The 14,679-nt window shown below is 37.9% G+C and overlaps 1 protein-coding gene across 1 annotated transcript in view; it reads right to left on the bottom strand.

Annotated features, from left to right (window-relative positions):
• Positions 1–14,679, bottom strand: part of LOC126088565 (protein sneaky) — a 371,958-nt gene that overhangs the window by 137,475 nt on the left and 219,804 nt on the right. The window contains exons 11-12 of the mRNA XM_049906792.1: positions 12,552–12,668; positions 12,316–12,458 (exon numbers count right to left, since the gene is read on the bottom strand). Coding sequence (XP_049762749.1) covers positions 12,316–12,458; positions 12,552–12,668 — 260 coding nt within the window. The remainder of the gene's footprint in view (positions 1–12,315; positions 12,459–12,551; positions 12,669–14,679) is intronic.

Raw genomic sequence — 14,679 nt, 5'->3', positions numbered from 1 at the left:
CTTGAACACCTGATATTTTATGTATGAGGGCGGAAGAGTGAGAACGTTTCTACCAATCCACCTGTTTCTGTGTACAGGTTGGAAGTTTGTTATTAAAAGACTGTAAGAAGGGCTAGTCACTGATGACGACAGGTGTTTGCCACCAGCACCATAGAAGACGTGATGAAAACTCAGGGAATAATTATGTAGTATTCTTTGATGTGTTAGTGTCTGTGGTGATTGTAAAAAAGACTAATGAAGAACTGAATATAGATTTCTATGCATATTCATGTATTGGACTCACTTGAGACTAGAGACTTTTATTTTTTCTTCACTTCTTAGGTCTGCATGATGCAGGGCGTACGTGATGTCCATAAATTATTGGATTGTTACTATGATATTGAACTTGTGCTTTATCGAGTCTGACATTTAAAGACACCAGTGGCTTGCCAGAGTTTACTTACTTATGTTAAAAAGAGTAAATGTTGCTTTGTGTTGAGAGATGAAAATATACCAAGAATGAACTGAAAATGTTACATGAGCACACAGATTATTTCAAGAATAGAGAAGTAGCTTAATAAATTCCTGTAATCTGCTATAGTCTTCAGAGAAGAAGCTTTTGGGAGATCAACATAGCTGATTACCCAGAGAAGAGAATTGGCTGCACACAATACGTAAGTCAACTGCGAGAGATGTGTGAGTCTTGCACCTCAGTACCATGTTGTCTCGTGTTGTCCAAAAACCATTAGGCAGCTTGTACACCAAATTAGTGAAGAGGAAGGAAAGCTATAGAACACTGTTGGACTTCTTCACAGTTTTCAGTAACCTTAAAAACAGTTCACCTGACGATATTTCTGAACATGCAGCAAAACTCCAAGCGCCATATGACACAGATTTAGAGCCTTCCATCCCTAGTGAATGTGTGCTTTTTGCAGAACTTTTGAAATCTTCTGAGATTAGTGATTTACCAGTCGAAATGAGTAAATTTTTATGAAAAGTGAGGTTACGGTCTGTGTTTCCAAATGTTGACATTGCTCTTAGAATATTCCTATGTATGGCACTTACAAATTGTTCAGCAGAACTCTCATTTTTGGCTCATAAAAGACTGAAATCATACCTACATACTATGTCTTCTGAGGAGAGATTGAACGCCTTGTCCATTTTTCACATCAAAGCCGACCTCCTAACTGATAACCATCTGAACTATAAAGATATGGTCAACGAATTTTCTGCCATCAAAGGCAGATGCAAACTTTGCTGACTGGTGAGTTTGTTTATTTATTCATATTAGTTTTAAAAATTGAAGATTATAATGTGATTTTTATTATAACTTAGAGCACATTTATTGGATTTACAGACTACATATTACCTGTTTATTTTACAATTGCCAATGGCAGAAGGCGTAACTAAACCTCATTTACTTGCAGACGTGACTGAAGGCACCTGACAATACTAAACAATACCTGAATGACCCAGGCCAAAAAATGGTTCAAATGGCTCTGAGCACTATGGGACTTAACATCTGAGGTCATCAGTCCCCTAGAACTTAGAACTACTTAAACCAACTAACCTATGAACATCACACACATCCATGCCTGAGGCAGGATTCGAACATGTGACCCAGACTGAAGCGCCTAGAACCGCTCGGCCACTGTGGCCGGCTGACCCAGGCCGCTCAGTGCTGTACAGTCAAGTCATACTGATAATTACAACTGATGCTTATTCTCGGTGTCTGCAGAAACATACAGTTATCGCAGAAATATATGTTATCGGAAAGTACGCTCAGATAAAAAAGTGTTTATAAATAACGTAGTTAGGTTCTGTCAATAAATACATAAAAGCTTTGCTAATACTGTTAGAAAGAGCTATTGTGGGAGTAGTAGCAACAGTACAAAACTGTTCAGCCCTTGTTGCTGATGTGGTCTTCAGTGAAGAGACTGGTTTGGTGCATCTCTCCATGGTACTATATCCTGTGCAAGCTTCTTCATCTCCCAGTACGTTCCACAACCCACACCCTTATGAAGCTGCTTAGTGTACTCATCTCTTGGTCTCCCTCTACGATTTTTACCCTCCACACTGCCGTCCAATACTAAATTGGTGATCCCTTGATGCTTCAGAACATGTCCTACCAACCGATCCCTTCTTCTAGTCAAGTTGTGCCACAAATTTCTCTCCTCCCCAATTCTATTCAATACCTCCTCATTAGTTATGTGGTTTACCCACCTAATCTTCAGCTTTCTTCTGTAGCACCACATTTTGAAAGCTTCTATTCTCTTCTTGTCTAAACTATTTATCATCCATGTTTCACTTCCATACATGGCTACACTCCATACAAATACTTTCAGAAACGACTTCCTGACATTTAAATCTATAATCAATGTTAACAAATTTCTCTTCTTCAGAAATGCTTTCTTTGTCATTGCCAGTCTACATTTTATATCCTCTCTACTTCGACCATCATCAGTTATTTTGCTTCCCAAACAGGAAAATTCATTTACTACCAAGTGTCTCATTTCCTAATCTAATTCCCTCAGCATCACCTGATTTAATTCGACTACATTCCATTACCCTCGTTTTGCTTTTGTTGAAGTTCATCTTATATCCTCCTCTCAAGACACTGTCCATTCTGTTCAACTGCTCTTCCAGGTCCTTTGCTGTCTCTGACAGAATTACTATATCATCAGCATACCTCAAAGTTTTTATTTCTTCTCCATGGATTTTAATTCGTACTCTGAATTTTTCTTTTGTTTCCTTTACTGCTTGCTCAATTTACATATTGAATAGCACTGGGGATAGGCTACAACCATGTCTCACTCCCTTCCAGACCACTGCTTCCCTTTCATGCCCCTCAACTCTTGTAAGTGCCATCTGGTTTCTGTACAAATTGTAAATAGCCTTTCACTCCCTGCCTTTTACCCCCACCATCTTCAGCCCTTACATGGATTAAAAGTATTGTGTACAGTTATTATGCAGCATCTAGCTACACAGATGCTAATGCTTTACACATTAACTATTAGATTATAAAACAAATTTGATTTTTCCAAATTAGTCTGTAAAGTTATGTAATAGCAAATCCAGTTCTGTGTTTGTTCATTTGCATTTAGTGATTAGTTCGCACACCGAAATCTCTGTTTCATTTTCATTTCTTACACTTTCCTATAGATTCACGTATTAATACTGAATGTGTTTTTTGTCTGTTACACATTCAAGTTATTAGATCATAAAATGACAGTTTAATTTTAATTCTGAACGCACCTTTGTAGAAGTATGTATTAATTTCTAATGTATGACACGTTTGCTTCAGTTTTTAGATTGTAACACAACATTTTTATTTTTATTTTCAACGGTTTTGTGTAAAAGAACAGATCAAAAGTTAATGTATAACAAATATCCATTGTTTCCTACATGCTCTGCTGAATTTTTAGGTCATAAAAGAAAAGTTATTTTCCTCATGTTCATTTCTGTTGTCTTTCAACAGAAGAATGTGTTAACACAGTGCAGTTTTAAGTTTGTTTTATCAGCTTCCATACACTAAGTACAGTTCAGGAACCATACATTTTGATTGGGCATGACTAGACCGCTTACACATCCTTCAGAACAATAATAGCAGAGTACAGAAACAGCTCACAGTGCACCCACCCGAAACAGCAAATGTGAAGTGATTGGGTAATAGTTATTATTTGAAACATGTCTTTTTTGTGTGGGAGAGGGAGGGGGGTGCTTATAATTGGTGTACCTAGGGGCACAAAATTTTTAAATCTGCCACTGGAATTTGGGTCCATAAAGTAGGTGGAGATGAACACAACTACAGTGCAGCATGTCAGTGTTCTTCAAAATAAAATTGAATGCAGACTCAGGAAACCTCAGCAGTTCTTGTCCACAGATGAATGGTAAACTATGTCATGATGAAGCTGAATAATTAGGAGCACAGGGTGTCCTTATGAATATTTGGGATGAAAGCTGGGCAGAAGTACTGCAGCCACGTTTATGTTGCGCTGGGAATTGGTGCCATAATCCGTGCAGCAGGGTGCTGGAATGATGTTTTTCTGCAGCTTGATAAGGGAGACATGAGGAAGCAACAGAGAAGAGGTTGGTGGATACTATTTTGGCACTGTTCTGTAAAGGCTTGCATCCACACTGAGTGCAGGACAACATCAAAATTGCCACTACATGAAAAAAGCATAATTTTTTGTGAACAGCCTGACATATATGCATATTTAGGTTATATAGTAACTGCTAAAGCCACATTATTCCTTGCTATGCTCTGCAATGTAAAACCTGTGACTTAGCAGAATCTCAGACAGTTGTTGCTAGGAATCTGTGAGAAAAAGGTTTACACCCACAGATGCCAGCAGGGGGCAAATACCTCTTCTAGTCCTCCCTTGCGAATATCTATGGATGTATGTCAACTTTATTCAAAAATGTGCATCCATTTGGCACTATGTAGGGGCCGAGGTACATGTGAGCATGCATGTATTTTGTGTGTTGTTTTGTGTGTGTATATGTACTCTAGATTGAGAAAGGATTTACTCTAAAAGCTAGCAATTGTCTGTGTATGCATGTCAAGGATTCATTTCTGCTTTTCAGTGAGTGATCTTCTTTACTCCTAAGATATTTGTTTAAAATCCTAGCAGTTATTGGAATGAAACTTGGTATGTTAAACTCTAGAGTATATTCCTTAAAAGTACAAAATGATAATTAGCAATGAGAAAAATTTATCCAGAACTATACCTGAATTTTTGTAACATGTGTTCTAAAATTATATTTTGAAGGTGAGTTACTATATGTTAAGTTACCTATCACTCAGCTTAAAAGTGCTATAATTTTGTTATTTTGTTTTTCATTAGTGTCAATGATAATTTCCTTACTGCTGAAGTTTGGGAACTCACAACAAACTGACACCTTATCTAGGTTAGCCAGAGAGAAGAGCATTTGGATCACCTAAGTATTGGGGTTGTTTCCCATTCTGGTTTTCTTGTACCAGGTGTCAGATTGAACAAATCTGCTGTAGAAGTGAATGTCATAATCATACAAATGTCACTGGAGATCATACGCCAAACAAAGTTTTAAATAAACATATGCCATTTGTCCAACTCAGTCCCTTGATGTGAAGAAAAGAGGGATATTAAAGCTTATGAAAAACCTGTCAAGTGGTAGAAAACTTTCTGTCAAGTGGTAGAAACCTTGCTATTTTGTGTGAAGTATGAGAAGTAACATATGTAGCATTAGCAAGAAATGCAAATCTTTGAAGTACTGATTATATGTAATGCTGCCTGAAGTGAGGTAATATGCTGTGGCATTATTATATTTTGTCCACCTCTGTAGCTGGGAGTAGAAGGATGGGGATGCAGACATGAAGAAGGAATGAGACTGCTGGAATTACACAAGAAAAATGGTTTAGTGATAGGTAACTCCTGGTTTTCAAAGAAAGAGAGTATTAAGTAATGTGGTGTGGCAGGAATTAAAATGCTAGCATTTTACTTTTATATAAAAAAAAAAAAAACAATTGAATACACTACCAAATGTAAGATATACAAAACAACAATTAAAAGTTGTTAGATGATTTCAGCTACTTACATAAAAAAAAAATGGGCTACATAATGTCCTACATGTTCTGATATGCAGTTTAGAAGAGTTTACTTAATTTCATATACAATTTCCATGAGGTTTACAGCACAACAATTTAAATTACATTTTATATATCTAAAAACAAAGATGATGAGACTTACCAAACAAAAGCGCTGGCAGGTCGATAGACACACAAACAAACACAAACATACACACAAAATTCAAGCTTTCGCAACAAATGGTTGCTTCGTCAGGAAAGAGGGAAGGAGAGGGAAAGACGAAAGGATGTGGGTTTTAAGGGAGAGGGTAAGTAGTCATTCCAATACCGGGAGTGGAAAGACTTACCTTAGGGGGAAAAAAGGACAGGTATACACTCGCGCACACACACACACATATCCATCCGCATATACACACATGGATATGTGTGTGTGTGCGAGTGTATACCTGTCCTTTTTTCCCCCTAAGGTAAGTCTTTCCGCTCCTGGGATTGGAATGACTCCTTACTCTCTCCCTTAAAACCCACATCCTTTCGTCTTTCCCTCTCCTTCCCTCTTTCCTGACGAAGCAACCGTTTGTTGCGAAAGCTTGAATTTTGTGTGTATGTTTGTGTTCGTTTGTGTGTCTATCGACCTGCTAGCGCTTTTGTTTGGTAAGTTTCATCATCTTTGTTTTTAGGTATATTTTTCCCATGTGGAATGTTTCCCTCTATTATATTCATATCATAAATTACATTTTAGTTATTTATGAACAAATTACTTTGAATAAGGTATTGTGTCCAGGGTAGCTCTCAAATAGAGCTATCATTTCACATAATCATAATGAATAAATACCGTAGCTTTTTAGAAATGGGGAGAAGTACATTTTCAAGAATTTGTGGTGCAACATGACTGCACAGTTCATATCACAAAATTTCAAAGTTGGATTATTAACAAACGGCTTACTCCCCATAGTTGCTAATATAAACTGGGTAACATATTAATACGAAATTTAATCTGAAATAGTAAACTCATTTGTACTAACTTTTTAAAGAGCTGTTTACTACTGGAACTGGGTGTAAACATAACAGTATAAAGTCCAGAAAGTTAAAAATAGAGCTAAAATGTCTTCTTCAGAGGATGTACGCATTAGGAACATTAGGAACAGACTGGGAAGGAAGTCCCATTTCAGTACTCCCAAAAGAGGCTTTACTAAACAAAGGTTAGTGAAATGCTCTTCTACAATTCTGTAGATGGAATGTTGACAATGGATACAATGGATACAAAAGTACTACCATCTGAGGCATTGGATAGTGACTACCATGTACTGGTGATGAGCATGAAAATCATGAAGTAATGGAACATGACAGCAGTAGTTGTGTGTGGAAGGACAAGTGACAAAAAATAAGAGACACTACGGTGTGATGAAAGAATCAAGGAGGTAGTGGGAAGGAAGATCAAGGCCTTCTGACTGTGCATTTCTTTCTAGTTGTAACTAGGATCTCACATATGTGTACATTATATTTCGTTCAACACTGTATCACAATTTCTTTCCAAGCATCTAGCTGTGCTTGAATCTCCTCCTCCCTTTTTCCCCAGATCACTAAGTCATATGTGAACACCATCACTTTCATCTTGTCTTCCCCAGTTTTCCGTGCCACATTAATCATTACCTCAATAAAGACCATGATGAAGAGGAGAGGTGACAATGTTTCATGCTACTTGTTTGCTGGATCCAATCTGTCCTTTCATTTCCCACTTCACACAAATCAGACCTCCACAGTACATTTCCTCCATTCTGCTTGTTATTTCTTTTTTCACTTCCTTTTTCCAAACTTCTGGAGTCTTTTTCTCATTCCAAACCATCCTCATCACATGATACAACCACTGTTTCCAAACCTCCCCTACTGCCTTCACCATTTTGACACTTACTTGGTCTATACCTGGTGTCTTTCCTTCTTTCGTCCTGTCCAGTGCCATGGCCATTTCCTTCCAGGTCAGGTCCCTTCCCCCCAAAGTTTACTTCTATCTCCTTTAGTCAATTATCCTCCTCTCCCAGTCTGTTCAGATTTAGCAAGTGTTCAAAATACCCCGTCTCACTAGCTTCAGTGCCTCTTTGTTACTAACCTCTTTCCCTTTCTATCCATCATTGTTTCAAACCTCTCCTCTAACTTTTGACCATACCATACAGTACTTTCTCACGTCCTCTGCTCTCTTCCTCCATCATCTTTGTTCATTCTTCCATCCAATTTCCTCTCTCCTCGGCCCCTTTCTTATTTGCCTCTCCTTTGTTTTATTATGCTCCTCTTTTTCTAATTTTGTCCTTTCTCAGGAAGCATGAAAGAGACCTGAAGACACAGGGAAGGTTTCATTGTTTATATTATGGTAAGACAGAGATTTCAGAGTCGGGTTTTAAATTGTAAGACATTTCCAGCAGCACATGTGGACTCTTATCACAATTTATTGGTTATGAACTGCAGATTAAAACTGAAGGAACTGCAAAAAGGCAGGAATTTAAGGAGACAGAACTTGGATAAACTGAAAGAACCAGAGGTTCTAGAGAGTTTCAGAGGGAGCATTAGGGAATGACTGACAAGGACAAGGGAAAGGAAACAGTAGAAGAAGAATGGGTAGCTTTGAGAGACAATATAGTGAAGGCAGCAGAGGATCAAGTAGGCAAAAAGACAAAGGCTACTAGAAATCCTTGGCTAACACAAGAGATATTGAATTTAATTGATGAAAGGAGAAGATATAAAAATGCAATAAATTAAGCAAGTGAAAGAGAACACAAATGTCTAAAAAATGAAATCAACAGGAAGTGCAAAATGGCTAAGCAGCAATGGCTAGAAGACAAATGTAAATATGCAGTAGCATATTTCATTAGGGGTAAGATAGATGATGTCTACAGCAAAATTAAAGAGATGTTTGGAGAAAAGAGAACCACATGTACAAATATCAAGAACTCAGATGGTAAAACAGTCCTACACAAAGAAGGGAAAGCAGAAAGGTGGAAGGAGTATACAGAGAGTCTATTCAAGGGAGATGTGCTTGAGGGCAATATTATGAAAATGGAAAGAGGTTGTAGATGAAAATGAGATTGGGAGATACAATACATGAAGAATCTGACAAAGCACTGAAAGACTTAAGTCAAAACAAGGCCCTGGGAGTAGACAACATTCCATTAGAGCTACTGATAGCCTTGGTAGAGTCAGACATGACAAAACTCTTCCATCTGATGAGTAAGATGTATGAAACAGGTGAAATACCCTCAGACTTCAAGAATAATATAATAATTCCAATTCCAAAGAAAGTAGATGCTGATAAGTGTGAAAATTTCTGAACTATCAGTTTAACAAGCCATGGCTGCAAATGCAAGGCAATACTGACAATATGATTTCTCATAGAAGATTGGTTAAGGGAAGGCAAACCTACATTTACGGAATTTATAGACATAGAGAAAGCTTTTGACAACTCTTTCAAATTCTAAATGTGGCAGGGGTAAAATACAGGGAGTGAAAGGTTATTTACAACTTGTACAGAAACCAGGAGCGCTAAAGGGAAGCAGTGGCTGAGAAGGGAGTGAGACAGGGTTGTAGCCTATCCTCGATGTAATTCAATCTGTATGCTGAGCAAGCAGTAAAGGACACAAAAGAAAAATTTGGAGGAGGAATTAAAGTTCAGGGAGAAGAAATAAAAACTTTGAGGTTTGTTGATGACATTGATTCTGTCAGTGACAGAAACGGACTTGGAAGAGCAGTTGGATGGAATGGACAATGTCTTGAAAGGATGATATAAGAAGAACCTCAACAAAAGTAAAACATGGATAATGGAGTATAGTCTAATTAAATCAGGTGATGCCAAGGCAATTAGGTTAGGAAATGAGACATTTAAGGTAGTAGATGAGATTTGCTATTTGGGGAGCAAAATAACTGAATATGGTTGAAGCAGAGAGGATATAAAATGTAGACTGGCAATGGTAAGAAAAGTGTTTCTGAAAAAGAGAAATTTGTTAATATCGAGTATAAATTTAAGTATTAGGAAATCCTTTCTGAAAGTATTTGTAAGGAGTGTAGCCATGTATAGAAGTGGAACCATGGACGATAAACAGTTTAGGCAAGAAGAAAGTAGAAGCTTTCGAAATGTGGTGCTACAGAAGAATGCTGAAGACTAGATGGGCAGATCATGTAACTTAAGAGGAGGTATTGAATGGAATTGGGGAGATGAGAAATTTGTAGTACAACCTGACTAGAAGAAAGGATCGGTTGGTAGGACACATTCTGAGGCATCAAGGGATCACCAATTTAGTCCTGGAGGGAAGTGTTGGGAGTAAAAATCGTAGAGGCAGACCAAGAGATGAATACAGTAAGCAGATTCAGAGGGATGAAGATTGCAGTAGTTACTTGGATATGAAGAGGCTTGCACAGGATAGAGTAGTATGGAGAGCCGAATCAAACCACTCTTTGGACTGATGACCACAACAACAGCATCCTAATAATGTTCAAGCTTGACACAAAAACTTCATCTGTTAAAAATAACTTAAGAGGGCAAAACATCATCAATGAAGTCATTACAGACAGAGATTAGTAGAAAAAAATCTAAATTTAGAGACAGGAGGAATTTAAAGACTATTATTACCTCTAACAAAAAAGCTATTGCCATGGGAGTAAGTGCTGGTTTTTATATGTTTCTAGGGGATACGATGTTGGTGAAAAAATTGTTACACAAACTATTTTAATCAAACATTCATGGTAGAGCTAATATTAACAACCTTCTTATAAACCAAGTTAACACAAAAAAGAGGGTTTATTGGTGACATGAGCACAACATCTTGATTACCCATGTATGGAAAGACCTAATGTGCTGAAGGGTTCTGTTTAATAGTGTTTCCTATGGCAAGCTGTGTTAGTGTGTGGTGAGCACAACAGTTAGTGGACAATCCAGCCTGTCTTCTCCCAACTATAAAAAACCTCGTGTTTTCTGTGGAGGTGAAACTGAAAGGATAGTTAACTGTTGAGACCTAGCAAATCCTTACATTGTGTTAGTGTTCTAATGAACACATACAGTGTTCCATTTTTAATGATCTCTTCATTGATGAGATGTTGACCCCTAATTTTCCTGTCTTTGTTACAACTCTAGTGAGTGCTGCAATTTTTTCCAACAATGTATATTGTCAGAACAAGATAAGATAAACTTTTCCAACGAGACCAGAGGAAGAGTCAGGTCCCTGACTATCTGACATTTGAAATGACAAAGTGAGACACAGCAATGGGTTACCCAGTGGACTGGTCTCCATTCAGCCATTCAGATTTAAGTTTCCTGTCTTTTCCCCAAAATAAAATGAGGTTACTGCCAAGATGTTTTCTTCATACAACCCATGGCCAAGTTCCTCTTCATCCTTGTTTAGCTGAGCTACTAATCTTTATGTAATGATGTTGGTACAATGGTAATGTTGTTTTCAGGCATCATCACTGTTTCTCACTGGTTTGTGTTAACTTCCATTTTTCAGATGTTTTTTGTTATTGTTGTTTGTCCTGTGTGTGCTTAATGTTGTGCATGATTGAGTGTAAACTATAACATACTTAAATAAACCCTGTACAAACAGGCTTATAATAGAGCTTCATTTACTGTGCCTGATTACAGGTTATGGGTCCAGATGCATATGTCTGTTTTTCAGTGTAGTGGCAAAGTTTTTTGGTGATATAGTGAATGACAGCAAATTTGATATTACTGACATAGTTGTGGCATGGCACAACGGAACAGTCTGTGCATCAGTGTTTGAAGTGACATTCAGAGGAAAACTTTGATAACATTGAGTCAAAAACAGAAAATCTGAAAATGAGGATACTGAGAAAAGATGTAGAAAATTAATAGGATCACTGATGTGTGGCCCATTAGCGTCCTGATCAGATATTTGTGTAGCAATAAGTATTCTTCTGGGTACCAATATGTAAGTCTGGATTTATGGAATGCTTTAAAACATGTATTGCATTATATTAATGGAACCCTAAAACTGAGTCTGTTAAATGCTAGGGATAAAAACTGTATTGATCCCATAATTGATTATGTTGACTCTGTTTGGGCTGGTGACAGAGCAGATAGAAAGCCCACAGATGCTTATCTTCCCAAAGTTTTGGGTTGTAGTGTTTAAGGGCATCTAAGAAGCCTGAGTGTCTGTCATCAACAGAATGAGAATTTGTAGCCTTAAGCAGGCAACTAGTGAAGCCTGTTGGCTCAGTAATTTGTATTATAGTCTTTCTGGCAGTCAAAAAGCTTTTGCACTTTATGAAGACAATAAGTCAGTAAAAAGCCTCTGCAAGAACTCACAGTCCATCATAAACCAAAGCATATAGATATAAATATTTTATTTGTGAGGGAGAAAGTGTTTGCTAAGAAAGTAGTGTTAAAGCACATCAGCACAAATGAGCAACAAGCTGATGTTCTGACAAAGCCACTAGGCAGAATAAAACCTGAAAAATTTAGAGCCTTGTTAGGACTTACTTAGAAGGAGGGTGTTAGTGTTACAATGTTAATGTTGTTTTAAGAGGGCAGTGCTGTTTCTTTTTTCTTTTTGTGTTTGTTTTAGTTGTTTGTCGTGTGTGTGTTAATGTTGTAGACCATCAAGTGTAAACTATTACATATTTAAATATACTCTGTACAAACAGACTCATAATAGAGCTTCACTTACTGAGCCTGATTACAAATGACTGTGCTGACAATAAGACATACAATATTAAACTTTCTTCCTAGGCTCTGAAAGAACATAATCTCAATGACATAAATATCATGCACTAACCTTGGGATAAAAATATGCACAGATTACACTCTGGAATCGGTTGATGTACGAACTGACTAGAATAATCACCCACATAGCAAAATAAGTGCCATATATCTTGCATATAATATAAATATTTGGCTTCTTTGGAACAGGAAGGCAGGCTGAAAAGGCATTTTGCATTCACCAGTTATCGTATGTATAGTCTAACTGTGCCAAAATAAACAATATTCTGACAATGAAAGAGAATTACTGACCTTCATTGCTAGTAAAATATTTAACTCTTTTCTTGATGTTAAAACCTTTTACTATAGATCTCACTATCTTGGCAATTAGGCCAGTTCCTTTTACTTCAATGCTCATGTCATGAGACCCTGAAACAATAAAAACACTTCTACAGTTATTAGGGAATACAGAACAATCAACAATAATTACAATGGTTCTAGTCTTTGTTTAAATACGAGGGTAATCCCAAAAGTAAGGTCTCCTATTTTTTTATGAGTACATAGACCTGTTTATTTCTACAATGGTTTACATCAGTTTACAGCTTGAACATTTAGCTATTTTTTGACATAATCACCATTTCTGTCAATGCACTTTTGTAGATGCTGTGGCAGGTTTTGTATGCCCATATCTTACCAGCTCGTTGCCATGCTGTTCAGAAAGCTATGAACCTCTTCTTTCACCTTGTCGTCAGAGCTGAATCATTTTCTGTCCAAATGTTCATTTAACCTAGGGAACAGGTGATAGTCACTCGGTGCCAAGTCAGGACTAAAGGGTGGGTGGGTGATTATGTTCCACTGAAACTGTTGCAGGAGAGCAACAGTTTGCCGAGCGATGTAAGGGTGTGCGTTGTCATGGAGAATGTGTATGCCCTTGCCAACATTCCTCTTCTCTGGTTCTGAATTGCCCGTTTGAGTTTTTTTAGAGTCTCACTGTACATGTCAGCAGTAATTATGGTCCCAGCGATTCAGCTCCGATGATGAGTTGAAACAAGACCTTCATAACTTTCTGAACAGCATGGCGGCGAGCTGATATGACATGGACATAAAAAAACTCCCAAAGAGTCTACAAAAATGCATTGACAGAAATGGTTATTATGTCAAAAAATAGCGAAATGTTCAAGCTGTAAACTGATGTAAAGCACTGCAGAAATAAACAGATCTATGTACTCATAAAAAAATAAGAGACCTTACTTTTGGGATTACCCTCGTATGTGTAGCACATGAGAGTTAAAATATTTCTGACTACTCAGAAATAAACATTTAATACATAATTAGCTATTATTTGTAAAATCTTTTTCAGACTATCATTAACTACAGCAATATTCATAATTAAATAGTGTCAAGGAGGTACTGGGTATGGAAAACTTAAGTATGGTACAGCGTTAGGACAGTTTTTTATGTCTTTGTTTACTGTTTTATTTCAATTGAGCAGATTAAGGATTCTGACTATGTATATTTCGAGACAGGAATGATTCTTATATCAAACTGTACAAATACTGTGTTTCAGGCTTCTCATTACTTATAAAGGTTTGTCTTTAATGTTAAATTGGTTTAATAATTAAATCTAAAATAATGGCAACAGTTATATCTTCAAAAACAATAGTAGCCTATTAATAATAATTACAAACTTACAAAATTCTTTCAAAAGCATTATACACTCCTGGAAATTGAAATAAGAACACCGTGAATTCATTGTCCCAGGAAGGGGAAACTTTATTGACACATTCCTGGGGTCAGATACATCACATGATCACACTGACAGAACCACAGGCACATAGACACAGGCAACAGAGCATGCACAATGTCGGCACTAGTACAGTGTATATCCACCTTTCGCAGCAATGCAGGCTGCTATTCTCCCATGGAGACGATCGTAGAGATGCTGGATGTAGTCCTGTGGAACGGCTTGCCATGCCATTTCCACCTGGCGCCTCAGTTGGACCAGCGTTCGTGCTGGACGTGCAGACCGCGTGAGACGACGCTTCACCCAGTCCCAAACATGCTCAATGGGGGACAGATCCGGAGATCTTGCTGGCCAGGGTAGTTGACTTACACCTTCTAGAGCACGTTGGGTGGCACGGGATACATGCGAACGTGCATTGTCCTGTTGGAACAGCAAGTTCCCTTGCCGGTCTAGGAATGGTAGAACGATGAGTTCGATGACGGTTTGGATGTACCGTGCACTATTCAGTGTCCCCTCGACGATCACCAGTGGTGTACGGCCAGTGTAGGAGATCGCTCCCCACACCATGATGCCGGCCTAACAGTGTGCGGGACCATAGCCCAGCTTCATGGAGACGGTTGCGAATGGTCCTCGCCGATACCCCAGGAGCAACAGTGTCCCTAATTTGCTGGGAAGTGGCGGTGTGGTCCCCTATGG

The sequence above is a fragment of the Schistocerca cancellata genome, chromosome 1 (assembly GCF_023864275.1).
Source record: "Schistocerca cancellata isolate TAMUIC-IGC-003103 chromosome 1, iqSchCanc2.1, whole genome shotgun sequence".
Classification (NCBI taxonomy): Eukaryota; Metazoa; Arthropoda; class Insecta; order Orthoptera; family Acrididae; genus Schistocerca; species Schistocerca cancellata.
This window is presented reverse-complemented; position numbering and strand designations above follow the sequence as displayed.